The sequence below is a fragment of the Amblyomma mixtum genome, chromosome 3 (genome assembly GCF_055824585.1).
Source record: "Amblyomma mixtum isolate Tamu chromosome 3, ASM5582458v1, whole genome shotgun sequence".
NCBI lineage: Eukaryota > Metazoa > Arthropoda > Arachnida > Ixodida > Ixodidae > Amblyomma > Amblyomma mixtum.
Window position 1 is genome coordinate 39,444,192 of NC_143014.1, and position 27,965 is coordinate 39,472,156.

General features: G+C 44.6%; 3 protein-coding genes across 7 annotated transcripts; 2 read left to right on the top strand and 1 right to left on the bottom strand.

Annotated features, from left to right (window-relative positions):
• Positions 1-40: 40 nt before the first annotated feature.
• On the bottom strand, positions 41-10,013 carry CycJ (Cyclin J). 4 transcript variants are annotated; one of them, XM_089578800.1, is made up of 7 exons: positions 8,459-9,998; positions 8,252-8,322; positions 6,779-6,810; positions 6,316-6,628; positions 2,210-2,284; positions 1,681-1,840; positions 41-338 (listed from the first exon to the last, which is right to left on the bottom strand). In XM_089578800.1, the coding sequence occupies exons 3-7, from the start codon at positions 6,779-6,781 to the stop codon at positions 188-190; spliced, it is 702 nt and encodes a 233-aa protein (XP_089434926.1). In that variant the 5' UTR covers positions 6,782-6,810; positions 8,252-8,322; positions 8,459-9,998; the 3' UTR covers positions 41-187. The 4 variants fall into 4 exon arrangements, with proteins under 4 accessions (XP_089434926.1, XP_089434924.1, XP_089434925.1 ...); XM_089578798.1 differs by having other exon boundaries at positions 2,210-2,494; positions 8,459-9,981; XM_089578799.1 differs by lacking the exon at positions 6,779-6,810 and having other exon boundaries at positions 2,210-2,494; positions 8,459-9,980.
• Positions 8,857-9,802, top strand: LOC149349758 (endoribonuclease LACTB2). The gene has a single exon (XM_089578802.1). It carries the CDS (start codon positions 8,862-8,864, stop codon positions 9,696-9,698), a length of 837 nt encoding a protein of 278 aa, XP_089434928.1. The 5' UTR covers positions 8,857-8,861; the 3' UTR covers positions 9,699-9,802.
• Positions 9,221-27,638, top strand: flr (actin-interacting protein 1 flr). 2 transcript variants are annotated; one of them, XM_089578796.1, is made up of 16 exons: positions 9,221-9,251; positions 11,596-11,717; positions 13,711-13,801; positions 13,896-14,043; positions 14,114-14,294; positions 14,624-14,701; positions 14,801-14,878; positions 15,178-15,269; positions 16,013-16,154; positions 16,850-16,931; positions 17,031-17,184; positions 18,138-18,222; positions 18,318-18,428; positions 22,268-22,435; positions 22,980-23,130; positions 26,584-27,638. In XM_089578796.1, exons 1-16 carry the CDS (start codon positions 9,221-9,223, stop codon positions 26,691-26,693), a joined length of 1,824 nt encoding a protein of 607 aa, XP_089434922.1. In that variant the 3' UTR covers positions 26,694-27,638. The 2 variants fall into 2 exon arrangements, with proteins under 2 accessions (XP_089434922.1, XP_089434923.1); XM_089578797.1 differs by lacking the exon at positions 9,221-9,251 and adding an exon at positions 10,173-10,319.
• The last annotated feature ends 327 nt before the right edge of the window (positions 27,639-27,965 follow it).

Genomic DNA, 27,965 nt, shown 5'->3' on the forward strand with positions numbered 1-27,965 from the left:
GAAGGTTCCCGCTCCTTCCCCCAAAAGCGGTTTCCCGATCTAGAGCACGCACGCGCTACACTGCGACTAGTCTTATTACTTTCAGGACAGACCCTGTACGTCGCGCATGCGCAGAGCACAAGATCGCGTGTTGGCTATGTCAGGTTGAACAGCCCAGTTCAGTTCAGCACAAGTATGTGTGGCTGCATCAGTAGCGTTTTTTGCAGGCATTCCGTAATGCTTCATCATCAGCAGCCATGATAGCCTGGTGGTCACTAAATCCAATGGCTTCACAATTTTCAATGGTTTCAGCTGGCGTCAATGAAACTCCAGTTCCAGCCTTTTCCCTGTCTTTAGCCCTGAAGAGGAAGCAGAAACAGTGTCACTATTAAAGACTCTGCTTGGCATTGGAAGCTGGTGAACGTTATTGATTTCAAAACTTGCAATGTAATAAAAGATTGTGCTCGTACTACTTCTGTCTCTTGCGGCCTAGTAACTTATACATGTGAAACAAGTAGAAATTGGTTGTAGCAGTTTTAGGTGTGCAGTACCTTGAAGGGTTCCTGAAACTGTATTCATCCAACCTGGAATACTTGTGCGACAGGCACATGCATAACTTAAAAGGGCCCTGAAGTGGTGTTTGTCCAAACATGGGGTCTGATGTAAGAACAAAAAGCACAGTGGAAGCGACATTCATGCAGTGAATTTTTTCCCTATGTGTCTTATTTCAAGGAAACTACTAGTGATTAAATTTTACCATGCTCTCTATACCCAGCCTTTCTCCTCAACTCCACACTGTAGGCCCTGTGGCACCATCTGGTGTGCAAGTTTTCGAGCTGGCTGTAGCTGTGTGTCTTCCTGAATCTTTTGCCATGCTTGCAGTTTCAAACAATCCTGTCAGTAATAAGTTTCTTCTTAGGAAGGGCTGTATGGACGCGGGTTCCTTCATATCTAGCAATGTCTGGGCGAATTGTCGAGGGTGATCCCACCAGATGAGGCAGGCAGAGGGGTTCTAGAATATTAGTGCCACAGGTCAGTTCCAGGAGAAGGTTGTCTGTACTGTCACATTTATCGAATGGTCCCTGCAGTTGACTGACCCATCTGTGAGAGCATGCAGATTTTGTTGTGTAGGTGACATGAAGACATGAAGGTTTTAGCCTGCCAGCTGGCCAGTTTCTCCTCAGAGCGGCACTCCTGTCCACACAACATAGCTTAGATAACTTGCTCTTCAAAGAACAGATTGGAAGAATAGAACTACTCAGTCATGTGCGAATTCCTGAAGCAACCCATGTAGTAATGGGAGCAAGACAGCACTCTCCCTGAGCCACAAGTGTAGTGTTGGTCTGGATATTAGTTTGGTTCTCATTTCTGTTTTTCCCTCTATTTCTATTGCTCTCATGACTGACATCGGTTCAGCAGGGACAAGTGAAAACATGCATTGTCGTGGTGCCTTGGTCAGCTGTCTTCAAAAATTATTGGCTCTACACAGAGCACTTAAATGTGATTCACAAGTTTTCACAAGGACCTACTGATTTCATGCATTTGATTATGATTGTCAAAATGGTTTAAGGGGCAGGAACAGCAGTGAAAAACTTTTGCAACACCTTAATGAGTATTTGTTGCAGATGAATTATTTTCAGCTGTGCTTTGTGACTTCTCTTAATTAATGTATCCTGTTTCAGCAAGCAGTGAGAGACTCACGTTAGCAAGTGGTTAGTACAGTAGTAGAGCTCCTCCAAACTGTACTTTGTGATCATCTGCATAGTTGGTGACCAGACTGGGGTAAGGTTCAGGCATGCACGTGACACCACAACGCAGGCAGCTGCCACCATAGAAGGCCGCGTGTACTTGAACGTGTAGTCTGGGGAAACAACCATGCCATTCCACTGTCAGTCACAAGAAGAAATTTTCCAGACGTAGCACATGCAAGCTCGTGTAAACAAAATAGCTGTCCTGCACAGCAGTAGCCTTGTTCTAATGCAGACATGCTTAGACTTCTGAAACATCTCATCCAGTGGTTGTAAAACACATTTTACTCCTGCTGCTATCTACAAAAACTGCCAAGCTGGCAGCTACCTCGTGTGCAATGCAGTGATCATACTGACACGCTGAAAGCAACATCTGGTGTGTAAGCTATTTGAAAGACAATTGTAGCAAGTTTGCTGCAAGCAGATTAATAATAAAGCATTCATGCTACATGGTAGAATGTTACTTCTGAAAAATCATTTACCTTTGAGAGTTGTTGAAAGAAAATACTTCAGGTAGTCCTGCATTTGTTTGTAGAGGTGGTCCCTTTGTTGTCCACCTAATGCAGGATGGAGGTCACTTGGGAATACAGCCAAGACACCAAAGAAGTCCAAAAAGTGTGCTACTGTTGGGTATAAAATATCCCAGTCAAAAGAGACCAGCAGTTTTTGCTCTACTCTCCCCAGGTATTCGTCAGTGTAGCGGTTCTTCAGTAGCTTCAAGATGTCGTATACGAATGGAGTACCGGATCTACTCTCTTCCACCTTGCCTGTAAAATAATTGTTTGTTTATTAGTGCAAAAGTGCTCGTACGCTCGCCAACACCGACCTTGAATCTTGTCTCAATCTTGTGCCATTGCCTAGCAACAGCGATGCCATGTTAAGTTAAAAAGAAATCAAATAAATATCCACAACTGCGAGTCGTACTCGTGGCGATGCGAACAGATCATCTTTGCAGGCTGCTACGCGAGTGCACTAGGTTAGCGACGCAGTCGATCACGCCTCGTGTGAAACTGCAGCACACACTCGCGCTGTGCATCGTAGTCTTCATCAACTGCCATCTGCGGCACGAACAGATCAGATCAGCTTAACCTCAGTCGGAGCATAACCTGAATCTAATATTGTCACCAAACGTGCCCATGACCCATCAAAGCAAAACCTTGAGCCGACCAGGTTAAACGCATGCTTTCGCACATCTACTCGGTTTAACTACGTTAAAACCCTACCAATTTTTTACCCTTGTGGCCAAAGCAATGGAAAGGGGAGTTCAGATGACAATGGCTCTATTTAATTCCTTGGTGAACTTTTTTGTTGTACATGCAGTGACAGCCCCTGGCATGGTTGTAGCCAATTAATTTTATTTTTTACATGTGCATTTTGGTTACATTCTGCCAGCTGCTCTCATTCAGCCAAGAATTTCAGGTTATATAGAACCAGACTTCGTGTTTACCTCCAGATACAGTATCAAAAGCAGCAATGCAGCATTTCAGACTTATGTCAGCTGGGAGGAAGTAGACAAATAAACGGTACGCTTCAGTCACAGCTGCACAAGATAAACAAGCAGTTTCATTTTTACTGTGCTTTTTTTAGCGTATAGGCCAACCTGTAACTAGGCTTTTATTATTTATTGTTATCCTTTTTGGTGAAAAGGAAAGACTAAGCACCAAAGACGTCTAGTGATCAGCCATTTTCACCAATATCTCTGCTGTAAGCAGTTCCTGAGTGTACCTAGCTGTCACTAACAGCTTATGTTCGGGAGAACAGGAAATTACAGATTATATTGAAATACTGAAACTTTTTGTATGGTAGTGTATAGTAGTAGCAAGGGCTGTCACCTCGTGCAAATCACTCCCTAATCTAAAAACTTTGAAGAAATAGTCATATTGGAGTTTAACTCTGGGATTAATTGCTCAGCATCCCCTGAGTGCAGCCAATGGCTTCAAGGTAATTGATTACTTGCTAACTAGTATTTACTTTCTGTAATTAGTAAAGCTAATGAGTAATTACCACCTAAATTGAAACCTACACTGACTGAGAAGGTTCCTTTGAATATTGAACCAATTTTTTTTTTATATATATATATAAAATGTGCAAAGTTCATCACAATTCACGAAGTTTGGTGGTAAATTGTGCTAGCCTCATAAAGAGCTCTTGCATGGGCTTGTGCCATGGCCACGGTGTAAGAATATTTTAGATGTCGACACTGACCGCCTGCCGCGGTGGAGAGCGTCACAGATCATGTTCGCCCTCTAGCACATGCGGCGACCGCAGCGCCCCGCGCCGTTTCGGAGTAGTGGTCACTCGCTTGCGAAGCGGCGGACGCCGGCAGGGCTTTCGGTGTAGTTTTAGGCTGTGTTTGTCAGTGTTTTGCGCTGCCAGAGTGCATCACAAGGTGTGGACGCTAGGTCCTCGGCTTCCACGTTGTGATAGGCACCGTGCACAAAGAATGTTTGCTAGAACTAGCTTCTTGTGTCGCGGTTTGGGACCAGCCGCAGTGATTGTAGTGCAAATGCAAGTGGTGGTGCGGGCCGACGCCGTGGACGGCCGTCGTGGCCTATGTACATAGTGGCTGTGATGTGTTGGTTGTTGCTGTGGCACACACCTGAGGGGTCCATGCAGGCCCAAAAGCAGACTAGACGCGATTATGCTTCGTACTTAACTGCAGATCAAGCTACCAGAGTTGTCTGGACCAAGTTTCACTTTTTAAAGCTGCGTTGGAGCCTGCTCGCCTAAAACTCTGGCGAAAGGCAATCCCCAGAGTAGATAGGATATTGCATCCAAGCGACCACGTCTGCGTGAAGGACTTTCCCGAGCGTACAATATAAAATCGTACTACGGCAAGTTCAGTGGCAGCACACTTTTAGATGCACCAAAGGAACCGGTGCTGTTGACGAATACTGTGCCCAGTATTTTTCTCAGATGTCGCAAATATCTCACAATCGGGCAATTTCAAGAAAGCCTGCTAGAAAACAACAGTCTGCAACCATGCGTGGCAAGCAGGCAAGCAAGCAGTCCGCACCCACCGCTGCCGCACTGCACTCGACGGGCTTTGAAAAACAAAGACGCCGATCCATCATGGAGCCCTCAAAAGAAACTGGGCACACGTGGCTGGAGTGCATCATGCGTGTCGGCTGACCAAGGAACATGCCCTTCTACCACCATGAAACTTGGAGGCACCTCCTCACTTAATTAGAAGCTCCGTCTTCATCGGCATTCGTAGTTGGCCGAAGTAAACCATGTTTTCTGCACAACAGGCATCATCTCACAGCGTCGGTGCATTACAGTGCTCAAGCAATGTCTGAATGTATGCGTAGGCTCTTTGGCCCAAATGCGGGAGCATGCGCGTTGCGGTTGACCTTTTATATTTAAGAGTCGGTGGTATAGTTAACTATGCTCCCAGCATTCGTGCGGATGAATGAAAAAAAACTTTGCAGTGAACGTATTTTGATAACGAGTGCGGAAGGATTGCAGTGCAGCGTCCTCGCTGCTGTTCCACCCATTCATGCAGTCCCAGCAAGTAAAACACGAAGTCACCCAAAATAATTTGCTGTCGACAGCAGTTTCAATCCTCCTGTGCCTTGCCGCACTTAAAGCGCACATACTACACGCAGCAGTACCGAACGATCGTGCAACTGCTGCATTATGGCCGCTGCAGCTCGGCGACTAGACAAGCCCCCATCGTATGGTGCCATCTGTCTGTGTTTGAGAGAAGCGCAAGGAGTAGCGAACAAGATCTGGTAGCGCCGGGTGCAGTGTCAGCACCTAGACATATTCTTATACTGTGGCCGTGGCACACTTCATGCAAGTAAAACTTTAGTAACTAAGTCAATATTTGCATAATGTCGCACTTTTCTGTAGCGAAAAAAAAACTTCAGGGAGTGGAAATATACTTTTTATGTGTGTTGTTGAGAAGACTGTTGTTCTGCCCCGATTTTGTGAAGTAAACAGGCACTGAAAATATCTTCTTTAAGTCAAACACTCAAAACAGCTTAGTAAATGCATGCATTTTCATGTAACGTGGGAAAAAAAGAACTGAAAACCTGTACAGGAGGTTTTAGCAGCAGCTTCCATATGCACATAATATGTGAATGCTTGCAACGCATAGTTGGCTCCTTTGTGGATGCCCGCACATGTAGGCTGATGCATGGAGCACTTTCTGTAATTAACATTTTGCAACAAAATTGGAAATGCTTCAGTGTCAGTGTATTTTCTGGTATGCAACTATAACAAATTTGCTGACATTCTAAACTATTCAGCTTTGCAGTAACTTTTGTAGCAGCGCACTGCTACAAAATTCCTATATGGGAATTTTTTTTCCATCCATTAGCTGACTAGCGGGAATGTTGTGAGCTATGTATCGGAACTCTGTGTGCCCAGCATGGTCATGTGATGTATGCGGGCCTTAGAGGAGGCACTGTTATGTGGTGGAGGGAGCGTGGTTAAATCAGGAGCTTAAATCATTCTGTTCATTTATAAATTACAAAGAACAAGCCTTATGCTTGATTATACACGAGAAAGTCATTGTTCATTTGGCTAAGAAATCTAGGTTTTGCAAGATTGCGGTGCAACTGTACAGGGGACAAATGCTTACCCGCAATTATGATACAGCCCAGCGCAATCTCCTCCAGTTGGTGAACATTCATGTCGTGGCTTTCCATGAAACGGTCCACAAGGTGAACCGCCAGATGCTGTGTAAGGACACCAAAATTCATGTGCTCACAAACATCAATCACGAAACTGACTAGGCTTCGCCTGTAAGAGAGCAGAGGTGAGAGAGCCCTAAACGGCCGCCATTGCTCCTCATCCTTGCGCATGTTTCTGTACACTTGTGGTACACAGTCGGTTAGCCACGACTTTTTGGCATGAACCTCTGCAGCTTTGTTGTTCAGGTGACTTGCTGAGATCTGTAGGCCAGAAGGGTACACAAACAAAATAGAGAAAAGAAAGTTAAAAGGCAAATAACGCGGTATTTACACATATGCTAGGGGCAGCGTTAAGACTTTTTCTAAACGCCAATCAGAACTCTCAGATAAGTTGCATGAGGGTTTGCCCACCATGTCTGAGGATGGTACTCGTTCTCCGGAATCTGTAATGGAATGAAAATGTTCGGTTGAAAGGTTTGGTTTATTGGTGTTTAACGTCCCAAAGCGACTCAGGCTATGAGGGACGGTACTGTGCAACGTGTGTATAACGTGTAATGCGCTAAGGAGGCGAGATGGAACCAATTAACTATTACGATCAACGACGTTCGTGCGGCTGAGTGCGCACTGCGACGCGCGCCATAGCATTCTGCTTTGCAGTTTGGTTACTGTTGCCGTTACTAGCTGCAATTCTCGGTCGCACCTTCCGGCACTTCTAGATTCGTGAACGGTGTATGGCGGAGCTAGGCCCAGTGGCTGAGCACTCGGCGGCTTGGAGCCGGAGGACCCGAGTTCAAATCCCGGCTACGGTGGCCGCGTTTCTGAAACGTAAATGGGGCTCATGTGCTGTGCGATGTCATTTCAATATTCCCAGATGGTCGAAATTATTCCGGAGCCCTCCACTGCGGCGCCTACTAGCATGCTGCAGTGGAGGGCTCCGGTCTGTTTTATGAAACATTACCCAGTTGGTTCCATCTAGGAGCAATTTAATTGCCATCTGATTCCATCTGAAGCCAATTGCTGGGAATTATTCCATAAAGCATTTGGACTGTTAGATTTTTACCAGATTGGTTTGGTTTGTGGGGTTTAACGTCCCAAAGCGACTAAGGCTATGAGAGACGCCGTAGTGGAGGGCTCCGGAAATTTCGACCACCTGGGGTTCTTTAACGTGCACTGACATCGCACAGTACACGGGCCTCTAGAATTTCTCCTCCAAAGAAATTCTAGCCGCCGCGGCCGGGATCGAACCCGCGTCTTTTGGGTCAGCAGCCGAGCACCATAGCCATTGAGCCACCGCGGCGGCAGATTTTTACCAGAGTAACGCTCTTACCTCGCGGCGCAGTTGAGGTGCCCGCCCGAGAAGCGAGAAACTTAATGCGCATTTCCTTACCTCAAAACCAATTTTCTTCAGACTGGCATTTGGCCTGTTTGGACCGCGGCAGCGGCCTATATGTAAATTTCTACGCTGGTCGACCGACATTTCATGTCCCAGTTGACGGCTGATAGCAGCATGACATATATATATAGAAGATGAACCTAGCACCTTTCACTGCTCGGCAGAATTAACTCTGCTCGGTTTCACGTGTATCATGTGCAGAGGCCTCGCGAAGCGTTCGTCGCGAAGGCGACCGCAGGCACGTGCCGCGCGTGCGGTCCAGAGCATTTTTTTTTTTACTCGCGTCGAGGTGGCGTCGACCAGTTAAGAAGTTGAGCTTCGCATTGCGAGTAGTTAACAGCAGTTGTGAAAAGGCGCATGCAGTTGACGCAGACGTACTGTGTCGCGGTTTCACTGACCCGTTAGCATAAGCTAGTATATTAGTAGGCCGGCTGGCGCATGCATGCCTTTGATATTTCGTCTTCTAGGACCAAACGAAATGAGATGCTTACGCGAGCAAGTGGTGCTAATGCGAGTGGACAGTAGCGGGTTGGCCGACTGTAATAGGGCTGCGGAGGTTTCCCTGAAATAAAGACAAATATAAAGCACCCGTGCTCGAAGGCTGCGGGCGCCTTCGCGTCTCCTTCTCGACCTTTAGAACACACTGTCGCTGACCTGCCGGATATTACCAAGAGGACGCGGTAAGATGTTTGGCCTACCTGATTCTAGGAGTCTTCTCAAAGACGTGCAGTCACGTCTTCGTTCTACACTGGGACCGTGATGCAGATACCACGAAGCTCGATGAAAGGTCGCGCGGCACTAGCGCGTGCTGCACGTTGCACTCTTCAGCACCGCAACTTCAACGTTGTACACGTACCGCGCCATTTTCTTTTTATTTCGTGATGTGGACCGTGGTAGTGACAACGTTTCTTTGCCTTTTCTTTTGAAACATCGTAGTCCCCTTCTGCCTCACGATCGAGGCATTGAAGAGAGCTCGTGGAGCTGGTTACTGTCTGCTGCTAAATGTAGCAGGCAGACGGTTCTGTCACGGAAGCGCATGGACAACGTTGTGTGCATAGTTCAAAACGAGAAAGCCCTAATCCACTCCAATCCTATCCAGCGATGGCGACGTTCATTCCGAAAGTGTCTACGCTGACGTCCCGGATTATTCGTGTTTTGGGATGCAATCCAGGACCGATGACATTGCAGGGAACAAATACGTACATTATAGGAACTGGAAAAGAGCGAATTTTACTCGATACTGGAAATCCTGATGTCCCGGAGTACATTGCAACGTTAAAAGACGTCCTGTTGGAACGGGGAATATCTCTGCAGCAGATAATCGTCAGCCACTGGCACTTGGATCACGTGGGTGGTGTGGACGAAATACTTCGACAGATCCAACCTGGGTGCACGGTGAAGAAGTACGCTTTTCATGGGGACAGGACAGAACATTCTTTCGAGTACTTGAAAGATGGTGAATGGATCCGGACAGAAGGAGCGTCGCTCAAGGTAATCGCCACTCCGGGCCATACGCAGGACCACATCGTGCTCTATCTGGACGAAGAGAATGCACTGTTTAGTGGAGACTGCATTTTAGGCGAAGGGTCAGCTGTGTTTGAAGATTTCTATTCTTATATGGGTTCTCTGAACACCATTCTAGCGGTCAAACCGTCAGTCATATATCCAGGGCATGGACCTGTGATATCGGATCCGGAGCCGAAGATAAGGGAATACATTGAGCACCGACTTCAAAGAGAAAAACAGATTATTGAGTGCCTGTCGAATACGATCACAGAGTACAAGTCAGCTATGGACATTGTCAAAGAAGTGTACAAAGGGACGCCTGAGCATCTTCATGCGGCTGCTGCACGAAATGTGGAACATCACCTGGAAAAACTTATCAAGGATGGGAAAGTTGTCAAAAGCGGTGCCGAGAGCACTTACCGATTGGCGTGATACCCAAAATTTTGAGAAATTTTGTTAATAATTAAAGTTTACCGTTATTGTACAGAAGTAGTTGTTGGAATTTTGATATGCTAATAAATGGGTTGGAGCTGTGAGTGCCATGTATTCTAACTTCATAATAGTGCTGGAGCTTAGTGCAGCCGCTCATTTGAGGAAGGAAAGTGACATCAGAGTTGAGAAAAAATAAGGGAAACTCGACATGCAACGTCCCTTCGGTTTTGAAGTGCTCCCTTCCCTTCGAGAAGCGAATAAAAACAAAGTCAGTCGTACAAAAACTCGGCAACGCGCCTTAATTCCTGCCCACAAAAAAAAAAGAGAGAGAGGGGGGAGGGGGGGGGTGCTGCGGGTGTCAAGGGCTTTTTAAGCGAAGACACCTTGACTTGTAGCGAAATTTTGGACTTCGGGGTCGGAGTGGGAACTATTTTAGGCGCCGCTGTGAAGCGGACTCGGGTTGGCAGCGAAATCGAAACCGCCCCGCAGACCGTCTTGCCTCCCCCAGAGGCGAAGTGACGCGGGAGTAGGTGGAGTGCAGCATTTCCGGTTCCGCTGTAGCGGCTTGGGGAGGTGTTGCATACACAGTGCTCCAGGGTGGAAGTATGTCGTACAAAAACAGTAAGTTTTACGTGCATGTTTTTTCGAACTTCTCAAACGAGTGTTTGGTACGTTGCACATGGTATGGCTGGCTGCTGCTAGACGATGGGGCGTAGTGAATCCCGCCCACGACGCTCCAGAAAGTTATGTCGTCCCGGCACCTTCGTGAGCCGGCGCGTCCTGAAGTGCCAAAAACGGCACCAGATATTTGAGAGCTGTGTTTCCGTTTATGCTGTAGCGGAGCCTTCCCAGACCTGCAGCATTAAGTTCGGCGTGTGTTTTACGGCGTCCGTACTTTGTCTTGGTGCACTTCGTTACGAACGCCCTTCAATGGCAGATAGCTTGTTTATATATTTGCTTTCCCGTTCAGCCGCGGAGTTATTGTCAGCAGAAGGCGGTCAACTAGTAAAGGGGCTGTCGCGCTTCCGTCTTTATTTGGACATTATGTGTTGCAAAGCTGCGTTGCAGCATTGAACGTTTTTGTTTTTTTGCTTTAAGAGGGAAGTCTGAATGAGAGCGGACCGTGATACCTGCCACACCAAGGCTATGAATCATCATTGAACCGTGCCGGCATCCGCTTGCTTACTTTGGGAGGAAGCCGACTTAGTTGTGTGTCGTTCGCGCTATAATGCGCACTTCTTGTAACGAATAAGCAGGAACTGCGTGCCATTCTATCACACGACGAATTGTACCTTGAGTGCAAACCGTTTGCAACCTCCGTGATGTCGTGTAGGCCAGCGATCGGGAACTATATCGGCACATAGCATGGCCTTCAGTGGTGTCACTGGTGCATGGCGGTGTATTTTTTGTGCTAGCTTCCGCACTCGTATATGCTACCTAAGCTATGCGAGTGGTCTAGAACCCGTTAGCTGTGAAATGAGGGCACGGACCAAGTGCTCCGAAGTTTAGTTTTATCACCCATGTTGTTATGCTCAAGAATGGTTAGATTTGAAAACTGTCGTCCAGTGAAGGACGACAGTTTGCTGTCGTTGCTGTTTTCACTTACATTTGTGTGGGACGCATTCAGCCGAGTGGCGCGTGATAGGCGTTTTTTTATCTTGAAGTACCCTATTCTATTTTCCATCATATTTTTGTAAAAATAAAAACTACAAAAATAAACATTCAGCAGTAGTAAAAAATGCAAAACTACAGACAAAGGCTTCATCCTCATGGAGCCATCAGCTGCATTCTATGCGTAATTTCCACAGTGACGCTGTTAATGCAGCCTGCAGACAGTGTTATACTAGGGTTTGTGAATGCTTCACAATATTCATTTCTAATGGCTGCTTATTTACAGGGAGCACGTTTGCCACACTGCCACGCACTCAGCGTGGCATGCCTCTGGTCTTAGGCGGAGACCCAAAAGGAAAGAACTTTCTTTATACCAATGGCAACAGTGTGATCATTAGAGATATTGCGGTGAGTTGTCTTTGGAAACAGCTTAAGCAGTCATGCTTTAGTGCGCTAAGCTCGGCTTTCGCATCTTTGTCACCTCTGTGGGTAGTCAGTCTGCCTAAGTGCAGTTAATAAATTTGGGGAGTGAATAAATTGCAACATTGAATAAAGTGAGCTGACTTAAATTCGCCATATTTTTTTAGGCACCCCTGAACCTGTGAGTCTTGTATGTAGAATTTGTTTCTGTTGTTAAAACTTGCTTTAGCCTAGAAAATGCAGTTGTAAGTCACCTTGAAGTGTATGATGTATGAAATGTGATCTGTTCTTGTTGCAGTAGCTGCTAACTAGAGCTGGTCGGTAATGTAAACAGTGTGAGAAACAAGTACAGAGGATAAGGCAGCATCACTGGCTAGCAATTTATTTGGTGTGTGAATTGTAAATTGTGGGGTTTAACATCCAGAAGCAACACATTGGCTATGTGGGAGGCCATAGGGGGGAAGGGGGCTCCAAATTTATAATTTAGGGAACCGTTTAGTATATTGGAATGAGTGGTAAAAAACTCATCATGGGCTAACTGCAAAAAGGATGAACACAGGAAAATTAAAAAAAGAACACGAAGAGCTAAAGGTTTCGACTTTTCATGTTGAAAAGAGGTTGCATTATGTGTCTTCAAGCCTTCTGTCGTGCCCAACAAAAGCAGTACCTTCAAGGTAGCCTACCGTTGCCATGTCTCTCTCAACCCTTCAGGTGCTGCATACACAAGAGCTATGTACACAAAGGCGCTATGTACACAGTTTGTACATAGTGCCTTTTTCTACTCTCAGCCTTTTCTGAGTGTCATACACCCAATAGGAATTTCCTTGTTTTATTCTTTGGCATGCTTCATATTGCAAATAGGGTGTTCTTTAATACCCACTGCCAAAGGCAGTAAATAATGTTCCTAAAAAAATTGAGCTTGGTAGCATGTCGTCACTTTTGTCATTCGGACAGATTACACCTCCAGTGATCTTTTTTTTTCCTCCCAAGTTCTAAGTGTCGTGTGCATCTTTGCAACAGAGAGTGATTCCAAGGTCCCTTGTGTATTTATTTCACAACTTCTAGCGTTTAGATGTTACAATTTCCAGCCATTATGATTTTGTACAAAATTTTGTATGTGTATAAAAAATTAATCATTCTTGTGGTCTGCATTGGAAAACTTACAAAATGGTTTTCTTGAGCGTTTGATACACTATTTAGGCAGAGAAATATTAATTTTGAATTGAAATGATCAACGGTGCCATAAAGGGTTATTGGGGTATCAATTACTTTTGCAGTGTATGGTTTTTTTTAGCTTATTTTCGTAATTTTTCTCACTTTCCTGTACATTGCATATCCAGAAAAAGTTCTCAGTTGCTAGGCATTTTATCTCAAAGAATGGACCTGTGCAGGACCTAGAATGTGCAGAACTGACAAGCTTTGGTCTGTTAGAGCACTAGAGCGGGCACTAAGAGATAGGAAATGTGACCAAAGGCAGGCAAAATTCAGGTAGAGTGACGAGCGCAGGTAATATGCAGTAATAACATGGCTGCAGCATGCGCTAAACGTGAATTGTTGGAAAGTCACTAGTAGAGTTCTTTTTTGAGGTTTACTTATTCAAGTTGCCTCAAAGGCTCCAAGGATCCGAGCACTGTGTGAGGGGTGGATTACATAAGTAGGGGCTAATATCAGGAGCATACGTAACATCATTATACCGTGCTTATTTATTGCCAATACGGAACACTAAAAACTTAGTTCTGGAGAAGATTCCGCTCGGCTGCTGCTGGTAATCGTAGGGAGTTGGTACTCACATCTGCTTCCAGTCTTTCTCTGGCACTGTTTGCATCAATAGGTCCAAATGATTTAGCCCGTGCTAACACATGTCCGAACGTTTACTGAGCTACCTTTTCTCAAGTCTTTCAAGAAAAAGGCCATATTGTGCCTGTCTAAAATCTTATAAATGCCAAATAAGTCATAGTACTCATTGCATTTGCCTTTTCAGAACCCTTCATTATGCGATATTTACACGGAGCATTCCCAAATGACAACTGTTGCCAAGTACTCACCTAGTGGATTTTACATTGCCTCTGCTGGTATGTCTGTGAATTTGATACGGTCACATTTTTACTGCCGAACTTCACTGTAAATATGGCACTTTATTTTTGCAACTTTCTCTTTCTCCCCTAGATCAGACTGGGAAAATCAGGATTTGGGACACAGTCCAGAAGGAGCACATCCTTAAGAATGAGTTCCAGCCATTTGTTGGCATCGTCAAGGATGTGTCGTGGTCGCCAGATAGTCAGAGGATCATGGTTGTGGGAGAAGGTCGTGAAAGGTGACCAGTGGCACTTGTGCACCTTGTGTGGTAGTGGTTGACAAGTGCGTAATAATTGGGATCTTCACAGGTTTGGCCATGTGTTCATGGCCGAGACAGGCACCTCGGTTGGCGAGATTGGCGGCCACAGCAAACAGATCAATTCCTGCGACTTCCGGCCCACACGACCCTTTCGCATTATCACTGGCAGTGAAGACAACACTGTTGGCATCTACGAGGGACCTCCTTTCAAGTACAAGCTAACAATAAGCGTAAGTGCAGCTTGTATGTTTTGAGCTTCCTTTGGTGAACATCAAGCAGATTGAAGAAGTTTTGGTTGGTTGTTTTATGAGGTTTAACATCCCAAAGTGACTCAGGCTATGATAGACTCCTAGTGAAGGGCTCCGGAAATATCGATCACCTGGGGTTCTTTGATGTGCACTGACATCACACAGTCGAACCCGTGTCTTTCGGGTCAGTGAAGAGGCTTTGCATTTATATTAGGAATTGGTTTGAATAGCTAGATAGTTGGCTGAAAGTTTTTTTTTTTTTCCAGAGAGTTACGTGAGGCTTTGTCCAATCAATTTTTTTTCTGTTCCAGGACCACACTCGTTTTGTCCAGTCTGTTCGTTACTCTCCGAATGGCGAACTCTTTGCAAGTGGAGGCTTTGATGGAAAGGTCAGTCTTGTTTCTCTAATGTGGTGCAGTGCACTCATAGTTTTTGAGAAGCTTCCCTGAGTGTCAACTTGAGCTGATGACTTCATGTTTTTCTGTCAGATGTTCCTCTACAATGCCAGCACATATGAAAAAGTCGGTGAATTTGGGTCTCCAGCGCATAGTGGTGGCATCTATGCTGTAAGCAGCACTTGGTGTTTTTATTTATAGAACTAAGCATATACAGGTCCCTCCTGTATGAAAGGGAACTAAGTTCTATCATTCAAATAATGATTACTACACAATGTTGTGATCACCACACTCTTTCCTGTCTTCTAGTTTTCCTGTTGGCTTATAATATTCAAAAGTTATTTTCAGCTTTTGTAGAGAAGTAACCAAAAAATTTTTTGTGCAAATTGGTGGTTCCCTTTCATATTGGAGATACCTGTACATCTACCTTTCAGCAGATGTGTTTATGTTTGTGGTTCATGGTTTTCAAGGTTGCTTGGAGCCCTGACAACACTAAGATTTTGACTGCGTCTGGGGACAAAACCTGCAAGATTTGGGATGCAAGCACGTTATCTGTTGTCACGTGAGTGTTTTCTTTGCGTAGAATCGACAGCGTTGACTGGATTTATTTTCTTTAGTGATAGTCAACATTACAGAAAGCTGCTAACCCCAGTGTGAGATGTGGCTGCTTGTAACCATTATGCTTTTTTTTTGTTCCTTCAAAATATCTTGCAAAACTCACTCTGACGTGACCTGTAGTTTGTTTCAAGAAGATCTAATTGTGGGCTTGACTATTATTCTTCGTATGGCTTGCTGATCCCACACATCTCTGCACATTTCTTTTTAATTTTCATTTTGAACAAATGAGTCCGCCGCAGTGGCCTAGTGGTTATGGTGTTTGGCTGCTGACCCGAAATACGCGGGTTCGATCCCGACCGGGGCGGTCGAATTTCGATGGAGGCGAAATTCTAGAGTCCCGTGTACTGTGCGATGTCAGTGCTCATTAAAGAACCCCAGGTGGTTGAAATTTCCGGAGCCCTTCACTACGGCGTCTCTCATAGCCTTGAGTCGCTTCGGGACGTTACCCACATAAACCAAAATCTTTTTGAACAAATGGTCGAAACTTATATTGAAACAAATATTTGCATAAATTACAGTGCTTCTAAGCCTCACTGCTTGTGTTATCTAATTTAATCCGGAATCTTGGTGAAGCTAAGGTGACATGTTCAGCTAGATGGTGCGTATTGTGAGGTGTAGAAGAACAGCTCGGAACACATTTACTTCAGTCTTCTGTGACGGGAAGTAAAAAGTGCCTTTTTCGTTCAGTGAGTTCGTGATGGGATCAGACGTCATGGATCAGCAAGTGAGCTGCCTCTGGCAAGGAGACTACTTGCTCTCAGTGTCCCTCTCTGGCTTCATCAACTACTTGGATATCAACAACCCTGAGAAGCCACTAAGAGTAATCAAGGTGAGGGCATCGTACCTAAGGTGCTGTGATTGGACTCATTTAAGATGTGAGCAGCATATTCTGGTGGGCTTGAATCCTTTCAGCATTGAGTGTGCTCAAGTGAGTGTGCTCAAGTACTGAAGCTGCTCATGCCACTCTGTGCTCTTCCAGGCCTTAACAGAGGTACTGTGGATAGATGCACCGAAATAAGGCTTTGGACTGCGTGTGATGCAATGCCTGGCATATTTACTGTAGTGCACAGCAGCTGAACAAGTGGGGTACTTCCCCTGTCATTGCCGCTTGTGTCCAAGGAAGCGGAAGACAGCATAGTTGTCGAAACAGACTGGGCGAGCCCATGCTAAGGCCATAAGATTGAGCACACTTATTTGGAGCAAGACATCCAGCTTTTATGTTGGAAGACAGATGCAAAATAGGTTTTCTCTTGAGGTGTCGTGTTCAGTGCCCTGTTTGCTCAGACTAGCAAGGGATTCTCATTGTGAAGTGAAATTCACTGAAAAACTTCGGACGATGAAATTAGATAGTGATTGTTTGGCAGGGAGAAAGAAGACAGGCTGTGCAGTGTTCTGACTATTCTGCTATCATGCATGCAGTAGATGTGTGTGCTCCTTTCTTAGCCTCCAGGGAAAGTACTTTGTGTAGACTTATATGTGTAGAGGCAAAAATGGTTTTTTGAAGCCAATGACTTTGTTTTGCAGGGCCACCACAAGTCCATCACAGCACTTGCTGTCAGCCCAAATAGGGAGACGATTTACACTGGCAGTCACGACGGTTGCATCAGTATCCTTATAAGTGATTGCAGTTCGTGGGTCTGGGCAGTCTCCTGGTAGCTTATTTCAGTTATGCTCATCATAGCAATGTTCCTTGACAGCGGTGCATGTTTCTGGGATGCCGCTTCGGGAGACCAGGACCGTGTGGCTGGCAACAGCCACAGCAATCAAGTTCAGGACATGTGCACAGGCACAGACTCCATCTACACTTGTGGCCTAGATGACACTGTGCGGTCCATAAGCTTGCTGTCCAATCAATACTCGTAAGTCATTAGATGAACTTTGTTACGTTGTTTGCTTCGAGGCCTGCCTTGGGCCAAATGCTTTTGTGAAATACCGTATATACTCGCGCAATCTGTGAACTTTTTTTTTCTTAATTAAAGCTTCAAAAAGTAGGTGAGCAAATTGGTGCAGATTTTCTGAACGCGTCCTAAAAATACTCTACAAAGGTCATAACACGCGATATTTTCTGTATACTGCCGCCTATACTTCGACCCCCCAAGTCTCACCCCTCGCTGGGCTAAAAAAAAAAAAAAATTGACTCCAAATATAAGACTCATACCCCCTACTGCCCCGCCTTACAGTATGGTAGTTCCCCGTGGGGTGGCATGATGACACGTGCGCAGCTCAAAGCAATAAACACGCAAGGATACAATCTCGGAAGCCAGCAGTGGGAGGCAAAAGAGGTAACAGGTGATTAACAGCGCGCCTGCATGCAGCCTGGCTTACTAGCTGCAAACCGAACAGTAAATGGTTCAGTAGTTTCGAATTCGGGCGCACGCAACTGTTCATCCGGGAAAGCAACTGCCAGCACGAGCGAGCTGGGTATACGGCGCACAGTTTGACAGTTTGTGCCCTCGCCACTCGCACCTTTCGCAACATCACACATCAACGCGGCCGCACCGATCTTCTCAAGCCTGCCTTGCGTGCACCCGCCTTCATGCTGGTGGTCTGGCACAGCAGAGAGCACAAAATATGCTAGTGAATGTTTCTTTTTTTTTTTTCTTCAAAAATTTGGGTAAAAAGTGGGGGGGGGGGGGGGGGGGCACAAATTATGTGAGTAAATACGGTAGTGTTCCGAGATTTTTGTAAATTAAAATTGAACATGGAATGATTAAATGTGTTGAGTGGAAGTTTTATGTTTTGCATAAATTCTTTGTGTGTTGCTAATTGGCAACAGCGTTGTTTTCATACTGTGCTATTCTTCTTTTTCAAGGAACCTGTGCGTCAAGATGGACTCCCAGCCGCGTGGCATGGCCACAGCGGATGGAAATCTGGTCATTGTGGCAGACATTGGCGATGTAAATGTTTTTTTTTATATGGTGTATTCTTCCTTGGCTGTTGCTCCCACTTAGGCAGCATGACCATTCATGCTCGTCTGTTGCTTCTAATCCAGATCTCTCTGGTGGAGAATGACCTGAAGGTTGCTTCACATCCTGTGGACTATGAGCCAAGCTGTGTCACTGTGCACCCACAAGAGCCGGACCTTGCTGTCGGGGGAGCCAGGGTGAGTACAGGTCTCGTGCCTTGGTTCTGCCAATACAGCCAGCCATTTCTCACAGCAGTCTTAGATGTGAGACTAGATCATTGCCTTGTACAAGATGCATGTGATGAGGATGCTGGGCTTCACTTGAACAAAAAGTGTGCTGAAGACGGGTTTTGGTGTGAAAAAATATTTGCACATGAGTACAGGTGCGAGCAAAAAAGATTAGCACAAGTGACGGGCTACAAGAGCAGCAGATGATGACGCGCGGCACTGTGGTCGATGAATACGCAGATAACAAGCGCCAGTCCATTTCCTCTCTTCATTATTAGGGGGGTTCTGCAGACAATTATTGTCTTGCAAAGATTTTCTCCTGCTCTCTTGCTTCCTTTTTTTTTTTTAAAATAAGGCTGCTATTGCAGGCGAGCATTCAAGAAGGCCGTGTGCTCAATTACGAATGGCTGGTCAGTGCTGAGGCGCGGTAACGGCACTCTAATGCTGGGAAAGTGGCACAGTGCATGTCACAAAAGTCCTGCCGCCTCCCCTGCTGCAGACACTCGAGCGGGCCCGATCTGTGTTCGCTAGCCACGGCGCTGTGCCAGCCGCGCGTTGCGATTTTGCTGCTCTGGTAATGTCACTTGTGCTCACCTTTTTTTACTCGCACCTGTACATAATTAAAGTGCGCGGTGCTGAAGTAATTAGTTTGCTACTTTGATTTGGTTATTTGTTTTACTGCTTCAGCTCAGGCTTGTAAAATTTTCAATATAGTTGTCGACATTTTTTGTTTACTTCATTTTACTTAGTGAAGAGCATGTGAAACAACAGAGGCCAGCTGAAATGTTTTTCGGTGCAGTCATGCTCAAGTAAAGTCAAGTAAATGAATTAGGTAGTAATTTCATTTAAGGGGGGACACTGGTCTTGAAAAGAAAATTTTATTAATTTAGTCAGTTATGAAATTTTCAGGGCACATGTATTTTTGTGCGCTGGTTCTAGATATGTCATTTAACTTCATGTAAAACAATTCCTTGAGGACTTATGCACTTTTTATGCTAGTATTTTGCGGAGAGTTTTGAAGAAAATTTGCTGCAGGAAACTCTCTGAAATGTATGCCATTGGGTTCTCTTGACACCAAGGAATACAATAAGGGTAAAATTATCATCCTGGCTCTCATAGAACTCGAGCTATAGGGTACTGAAGCTGCCACTTCAGAAACGGGAATACACACTTTCCTTCTCTTTTCTGAAGCGACAACTTCAAAACTCTATAACTTAAATTCTATGATAGGCAGGAAGACAATTTCACCTTATTGTATTCCTTGGTGTCAAGAGAACCCAATGGCATACATTTCAGCGAGTTTCCCGCAGCAAATTTTCTTCAAAACTCTCAGCAAAATACTAGCTTAAAAAGTGCATAAGTGCTCGAGGAACTGTTTGTCATGAAATTAAATGACATATTTAGAATTAGCACACAAAAGTACACATTCCCTGAAGATTTCGTAACTGTGACTTCATTAATAAAAATTTTTTTTCAAGACCAGTGTCCCCCCTTAAAGTGTTAAAAAAAGGCATCTTTGTGCACATGAAAGAAAATGGGGGTAATTACTGCAGCCAATTTATTTGATTCTTTTAACCGGAACTCAACTTCGGGTTCATGGCACAGGTAGAGCTCAAGCTATCTTGTGCCACTGGTGTGCACACATTAGCCAGGTCATTAATCTTCCAAATACTGCTGACATCTCTTTTAGCAACGTGCATATCTGGTAGAGGGATGCTAGAAAAAACACTATACTTGTTCAGTGCACTACCTTGTAAACACAATGCACGTAATTAGTGGACTTCATCACCCTGCAGCTGTTAGCTTTGCTGTGCACTGCTCCAGCTCTTTCAATGACTACATAACCTGCCCAACATGCCCTTTGCAGAAAGCACATTAACATACATTTTGCAACCGTTTTGTTTAGGCAGTGAGGTAGTGAATGTAAAGCTTTTTCTTTGACTGTTCTCATTCCTTTGGCGATGGCATTGCACTTAACACTGCTTGTTTTGCTTTCTTTAGAATATTCCATGAAGCCGTGGCTAACACATGCTCAAGCATTTCCGCTTCTTTTTTTGAGTCTGACCCCTTGTTCTGCAAAGGCTCTTTCAACCTGGTGGTAGCAGGGCTTTCACAGATTAGAACTGCACATGTTAACTGCAATGCCATTGGTGGTCAGTGTATAGTGACCAGACGCGGTGCTCAGCAAAGGCTTTCTGGGGCCTCAAGCAAGCATCAAGCAAGTCTTTTCCTGGCCTTGCTTGATGCAGAATTTGCTTTTTGTGACAGTAACATGTGATGTGTTACTGATAGATCTCTCTGTATACATGTGTAGATGGTTTCGCTGATGGTTTTTCGTTTTCTGTTTGGTTTTTCCTACATGAATTGGTTTTGGTCTGCACATGCCTGCGCTTTCTTACTGTTTTTTGGTAAATTTGTTCAGGAGGTAGTCAGTGCTCTCTTCTCTGTCCAGCGTCGTCAGTGTAGGCCAGGACAGTATGAACTTTTGATGTGTAATATCAGTATTCTAGGCAGGACATGGGGCAAGATCTAGGCAGTGTTTTTTTTGGACTCTAGCTGACACCTTTAGAAATATGGCACATTGGCTACATTTTACGCTTGCTGAAGGCACTCTGTCTGGTGAAGTGTGTTCCTGTAATGCATGGTGTTTCATAGTGCATACCTAGCACTATGCATCACCGTCTGGTCCTTTTCATTGTACATTGTATTTTTGTCGTAACTGCTTCTCATCAAACCTGCTGTTCAAGGCATAAACAACGCCCAGAATGACAATGTTTCTTTCTGCCCCCAATGTAAACAGGCAGCAGTTAACGTTGAGTAGCTTTTCCTTTGACTTCATGCACACGCTACGGGATTCCTATTTGGAGCTACCAACTTGCCCATGCCTTCATGTCGTGCTGCTCAAAGGCTAGCTTTCTTGTAAATGAAATGTGTACACTCACTGTGTTAGCATTCTCGCAGTATGCTGGGTATTCTCTCAACACCATATGTATTTCTCAACAACATATGTAGTGAAAATGTGGCGACGTAAGATGCAAGAACACCTCAGATTGGCAACCTGTTGTGACAATACAGTAGTGCGAAGTGTGGGCTTTGTTTCAGGTCTACACACACGCACAACATAGCTGCCAGAGAAGTGCAGCAACCATGAACGTATTAACAAGGTTCTATTTTACCTTGTGCCTAGTGTTTATGGTAGCCACATGGGAGACTAAAAAAAAACTTTATCGTTCAGTTGTTTTTATTGGGTTCATTGTTCTGCCGCTTTAAAGGAGCTCTGAGCCACTCATCTGTCACTCGCAAGAAGTTCCTTGGATATTGTATGAGCAGTGTTATCCCAGAAGAATTTTCTCGAAGCACACTACAGTAGCAGCAGAATTAAATTTTAGGCTTTGGCTGTTTCCTCTGGGCTCCATTTTCTCTCAGTATGTGCCTTTCACACATCACCCCATTTACCAAGGCTGTGGCTATTGCCATTGACCGACAGCTCAGCTCCGACTAATATCTTGAGTGCTAGCACCACTTAATTAGGAGGCAGACTGCTCTTTAATGTTGGCAGCAGTGTTCTACCATGACCACACAATGGAGAAGCTGCAGGAGGGGAACAAAACCTTTCTTTTGCTGTCTGTTTTTGTGAGTGCTACAGGACTATGTCAATAGGCTGAAAGCCTGAAATGTTCAGAGGCACGGTGTGTCATTGCATGTGGCAACTCGCCAAGCTCCAAGGGGGGCTCAGGCCCCTTTAAGGCTATCCTTCATTTTGGAGAGTGGTATGTTTCTTGTAACATTGTTTTTATGTGCATGTCTAGGATCACAAGGTTCATGTGTACGTCTTGAAAGGCCATAGCCTAACTGAGAAGAAAGTGATGGACCACAGTGGAGCAATCACAGATGTCAGATACTCACCGGATGGCCAATACTTGGCTGCCTCTGATGCAAACAGGATGGTTCGTCTTTACCTCAGCTCAAGCTATGAGGTATGGGACAAGTATTGACTGGAGTGTTCTTGACTTTCTTACTAGGCATCCATGCTGGCTTTAGTTAAGAGCATTTTGCCTGCAGTGTTTGCATTGAGTTTTTGTTTTAGGCAGATTAAAACATTGAATTTTTGTAGAGAAGCTGTAAAGTATATGCTGCATTATGTTTTCGTCCATTGTAAAAAGACAGGTAAGCTAAACTCATACTTAGGAAGCTGATTCTCATCTGAGCCTCAGCCATTTTCAAATACAATACTTGATGAAAGAACGAAGAGTGGAAAGGTGTCAACTTGTCACTTTGTTGACCTGTATTGTCGCTGTAGCAGCGAGCACAATCCTGAAAGCTTGGGGCATGGACCAGCTGTGTGACCAAGCACAATGTAAACACAGTTATTCACTCTGTCCTGGAAATACCTCTAAATATCTCATGCCCTCCATGGTATAAATAGGCTAGGATTTCTGCATCAGTACAAGCTTGTTTCCATATGCAGTGACATCTGCTGCAACCAAACGAACAATTTAATGCTCTGCTGTTTGCTTTCAGCTGGCCCACAAGCTGGACTGGTGCTTCCATACGGCTCGAGTGAACTGTGTTGGCTGGTCGCCCGACTCAAAGTTTCTTGCTACTGGTAGTTTGGACACTGGTGTGATTGTTTGGAGCACTGAGCAGCCAACAAAGCATATCAACATCAAGAGTGAGCATGTTTGGCATGTTTTTGGGGAATCCTGTTTAGTAGTCTGTCGTCAAGTGCCTGCTCTCTGCTGCCGTTAATCTAGCTGTAAACAGTAAGTGTAAACTTTAATTGGTTGTAAAAGGGGGTGTGGGGTTTGGGCTGATCTTTCTTTTTGCCTGTGTGTTGTTGATCAAAATTGCCGATGTTAGTGTAGAAGACAGATTCATTGTTGAGTCACTTTCAGAGGAGCAGTGCTGAAATTGTGTGCGGAATTGTTTTTTTTTTTATCAGTTAGGGTTGGCATTTCATGTGTTGAGCATATTAACTAAGTGTGATGACATATATTTTTTTTTGTGCATACTGCAGACCATGGTTAGATCCAAGCAGGCAAGGCACTTTGCAAAGTAACGAAAAAAATACAGTTGCCATATAAAGCATGGCACATACATATCAGGCAAATTGGTGTAGGTTTGTGAAAGGATGTTTTGGCCTAAGGAAACAGTTCGTCTGTTACGGTGTGGAGAGAACGAAAAACAAGAGCTTGCACAAATCTGTATGAGTAAAGTAGGATGCTAATAAACAGGTATGTTAGTGTCAGGTGTTTCTTGCAGACTGTGGGAATGAATATATTGACGGGCCAAGACGCTGCATGTGGTTGAGTAGTAAAGGGTAATATTGTGTGCTTGCATTAATTTGGGCAGGGAATCACTTTGGGTATACAAACCAGACAGCTTTCTTTTATTTTTCAAGCTTTTTTTGTTTGTGATTTAATATATTTATCCAAAATTATGCGTGCATATTTGATTTTTGTTTTTATCAGAGAGACATAGCTAAGAGCCTTAGTATTAGAAGGATAATTTTGAAGTTTATGCCCCAGGAAACAGTTTTCTAAAGGCTGATGGACGGATATCGGTGTGTGTGGTAGTCAGCTCTGCATACTTTTGTTGTAGCCGTTTCTTGTCTAGTGACATGGGAAACCTGGAGAACGGGGAATTGTCAGGGCTGTTTTGTGTTGCTGGAAAAATCGGGGAATTGTCAGGAATGCCACCAAAAAAGTGGCCAAATCTGGGAAAAAGACAGACTGAAGAGAACACAATGATGTGCTGTGAATTTTTACTGTACTGTGAGTGCCCAGCACGTGGTCCAGTCCAACTGGCATGATATCTTTATGCTTCTAACATGTATAAGGCATGGTAGCCTGTCCGTTTTCGCTGCCTTTTTCTTGTAGTCCAAGAAGTGAATACTGCATATACCGGTTGGTCGTGTACTGGTTGCCACACTCCTCAGTAAATTTTGGCTGGTGCAGATTAACAGATGTAGCTACGTTCAGAATTCTTTTTTTGTGGACTAAACCGTAGCCAGTAATGTGTGGAATCTATGCACTTTCAGTGTTCTCATACAAGGCACCACGCCGTCCTAGCGTTGGAAAACTTGCCGGCCTAGGTTTGGAAAGCTTACGTTTGGACTGCGTCGACCTCGTAGGTCATGCAGAAACAAATAGGCAGTTGCTCTGTGGTTTGAGCTGTGTTGACTGTGTGAGGTCATAAAAAAACTTGGGAAAATCACCTTGCACTTGTCCCGTGGCATTGCTGCTGTCGAGAGGGGCGCCAGAGTGTGCAAAGGGTGCCTTCAGTGTAAAGGCGGGGAAAAACTGCTTTTTCGCTGATGATGAACCAACTAGCCTTTGTGGGCCCTCTTCTTCAAGGGTTCCTTGTTGAAAGCCTGAAATAATCTCTGGCAGTATGATGAATATGAAGCCCTTTTAAGCACACTATACATGTGTCATTTAGATAATTTCCCAGAAGTTTCTCAAAGTGGAGCTGTCTGTTTCTCTTGTCAAAGCACGCTTAACCCCATCACATACGGGCATTGCCACAGTGGCTCAGTGGTTACGGCACTCGGCTGCTGACCCGAAAGAGGTACGCCGTACGCGGTGGTTGAATTTCGATAGAGGTGAAATTCTAGAGGCCCATCTGCTGTGCGATGTCAGTACGCATTAAAGAACCCCAGGTGGTCGAAATTTTCCGGAGCCCTCCACTACGGCATTCCTCATAGCCCAGGCTGCTTTGACACATTAAACCCCAATAAACCAAACCAAACCCATCGCATATGACCTCCACTCTTGTGACCCGCCGTTGCGGTGGCTCAGTGGTTATAGTGCTCGGCTGCTGACCCGACTGCGGCAGTCAAGTTTTGTTGGAGGTGAAATTCTAGAGGCCCGTGTACTGTACAATGTCAGTGCATGTTAAAGAACCCCAGGTGGTCGAAATTTCCGGAGCCCTTCACTACGGCGTACCTCATAGCCTGAGTCGCTTTGGGGCATTAAACCCCCATCAACCGTCTTTGTGAACCATTAAAGCAGCATAAAAACTTGTGAGGATAATTTTAACAAACTGCCAAATCTTAGAACTCAGATCAGTTAAGCAATTTCAATGTGCTGATTCCTATTTGAAATATGAAAGCATTTATGGGCCTGTTACGGCCGGACATCGCAGTGTGGCAAAACCAATACACAAGGGTTAAGCAAGCCATTCCCCATTAAGAATGCTACGTTTGGGGCGCCGTTGCACAATTGGAGCTGTGCCGTTAGGTGTCACAAGGGAAGGGGTTGTCTCGCTAAAGGTCTCACTCTCGTTGTAGCTGAAGCTGCTGCTCTTTGATTTTGTGCCTCATCGTATGTTTCTCAGCAATGTGCCACATCATTTCTCTTGTAAGTTGACCTCACTTGTCCCACTAGCAAGAAGTACGCCTTACAAAGTCAAGCTGTCATGACTTTTTCCCCCGGAACACAGTTATGCATTGAATGAACTGCACCCATTTTGCTTGGTTTCCCCTCATTCATTGTGTGATGCCCAATAGTCATATGGATATGATAAATTGTGAGGAGGAGTGAAATATTTTTGTGAAATACTATGTTTCTTCATCGTTTGAATTTTGTGGAAACTATCGGTTTCAACTATGGGTTTTGATATTTGAACTGTGCAAAAATATTCAGTTGTATGTGCAGCGAATTTTTATTACTCTTGTCCATTTCAAAATGAAAAATTTGCATTCACACACACTTTGTGGAAACAGAAATTTGGAAGAACGAGAAAAATGGTAGCCGCCCCATAATAAACAGCTGAAAGTGAAGAAGCAATGATTGCTTTATAAGTCAGTTTGAAGCTTGGCTTTCGTTAGGAGAAATTGGCCTCCTCAAACAGGAAAAGCAAATCTGTTTTCAGTGCAGCTTTCGTGGTTTCAGTAAATTATTTTTTGCTCTGAATAGATCATGTACACTGTTATCAGCCACTGTTTTTCCCGCATCTTCAGCAGTCGGGGAGTTTTGACTGAAATATGCAGGGAAAAGGAGTAGTCGGGGGAATCTGAAAATGAGTAGCTTCCTACACACCATTCTTTTTTTCCACGTGAATTTTTCTTGCCCTTCTGTACCATTCTCGCCCTGATACTGACTTGCTCATTTATTTGTTGCAGAGGCTCATCCCCAGAGCCAAATTACCAGGCTAGCATGGTTGGACAATTCAACAATTGTGTCGGCTGGCCAGGACAGTAACGTGAAGATTTGGGAAGTGACTTTCTCCTGAAGTGGGCTTCCTTTTGACACTGCCACTGCACATGTCTGCCTGCCTTGGAGCTGGGTTCTTGCTTGGCTTCTATTTTGTTTTCCCCTTACCTTGGAGCATTTCCTTTTGGACCTGGGCTCCACCACTTTTGCGCATTGGTTCTTTGGCAATTTGATTATTGTTTTTGCGTGTAATCAGATGTGGTTCGCGATCATTTTTGTTTTGCAGGCGGTGGCTATGTATCCAAGTTCGCTTACTTTGTTTTCATGTTAAAGGTAGCGTACCACAGGTGTGGTGCAACATAAATTATTGATTACGGGATAATGTTGGGGGCCTTCTTACCATTACAGAGCGAAAAGAAAATGGTGGGCTTCAGTGTTACTTTGAAGTGGCAGTGTGACGTAGGATTGTAGTGCCCATGTGCCTGTAACAGGTGTGAACTGATCGCTATGTTTGGACTAACACGTACAGTGAAGTTGGTGCAACTTCTTTGGTACTGAAGCAGAGTTAGAAGAAGGAAACTCTTGTGGATGTTGCTAATGGACTCTTGTTGTAATTGCGTGTTTTATTCAAGTCTGTCACTTTATGCACAGTCTTGTTTTCTTGCCAAATAGCTTTTTCTTTTGTTTACTCTGTTTTGGTGTATAACCTGCCAATGTCAATTTTATTCAATGGCCACATGCCTTGCACAGAGCCTTAAAAGAGGATGCCTTGCCGCAATCGTACTCTCTTCTTTGTTGTAAAATGCATTGTAGTCACCAAGTGCAAGTCCATGAAGGTTGTGTGTCACATGCAGTAAAGTTGTCCAATATTTATTGTGGCATGAATGATGGGATCAAGATCAACAAGCATTGTGAAAATGGTTCATGCTCTTCTTTTTACGCAACATTTTGAGGAATACTGTCTGTATTTTGTTAACTTTTAAAATATGCAGGTTACCTTGCCAATAAAAATGGGGGAATAGTATTTGCTTTGGCCTTCTGTTTATGTTGACAATAGTGTCAGTTCTCTACATCAGCTGTGCCATTCTTTGAAGTGTTCTCGCATTTCAAGGAATTTTGTCCATACAGAAAGAGTATCTATTGTAGGCTTCAAAGTCTGAGTGGATTTTGCATTACGTTCTGGAATCGTAACACCATTGCTGCCATTGATGGCGTTACCGCTGCTTGAAATGTGCATTAGGGGTGTGCGGCTGTTGTCAGAAGTGCTGGAGCAAAGGACTGCTATTTTCACAGGTAATATTCCTTGAAGCTCTTATCCTGTACTTATCCTCAGTCATTACTGATAGTGGAC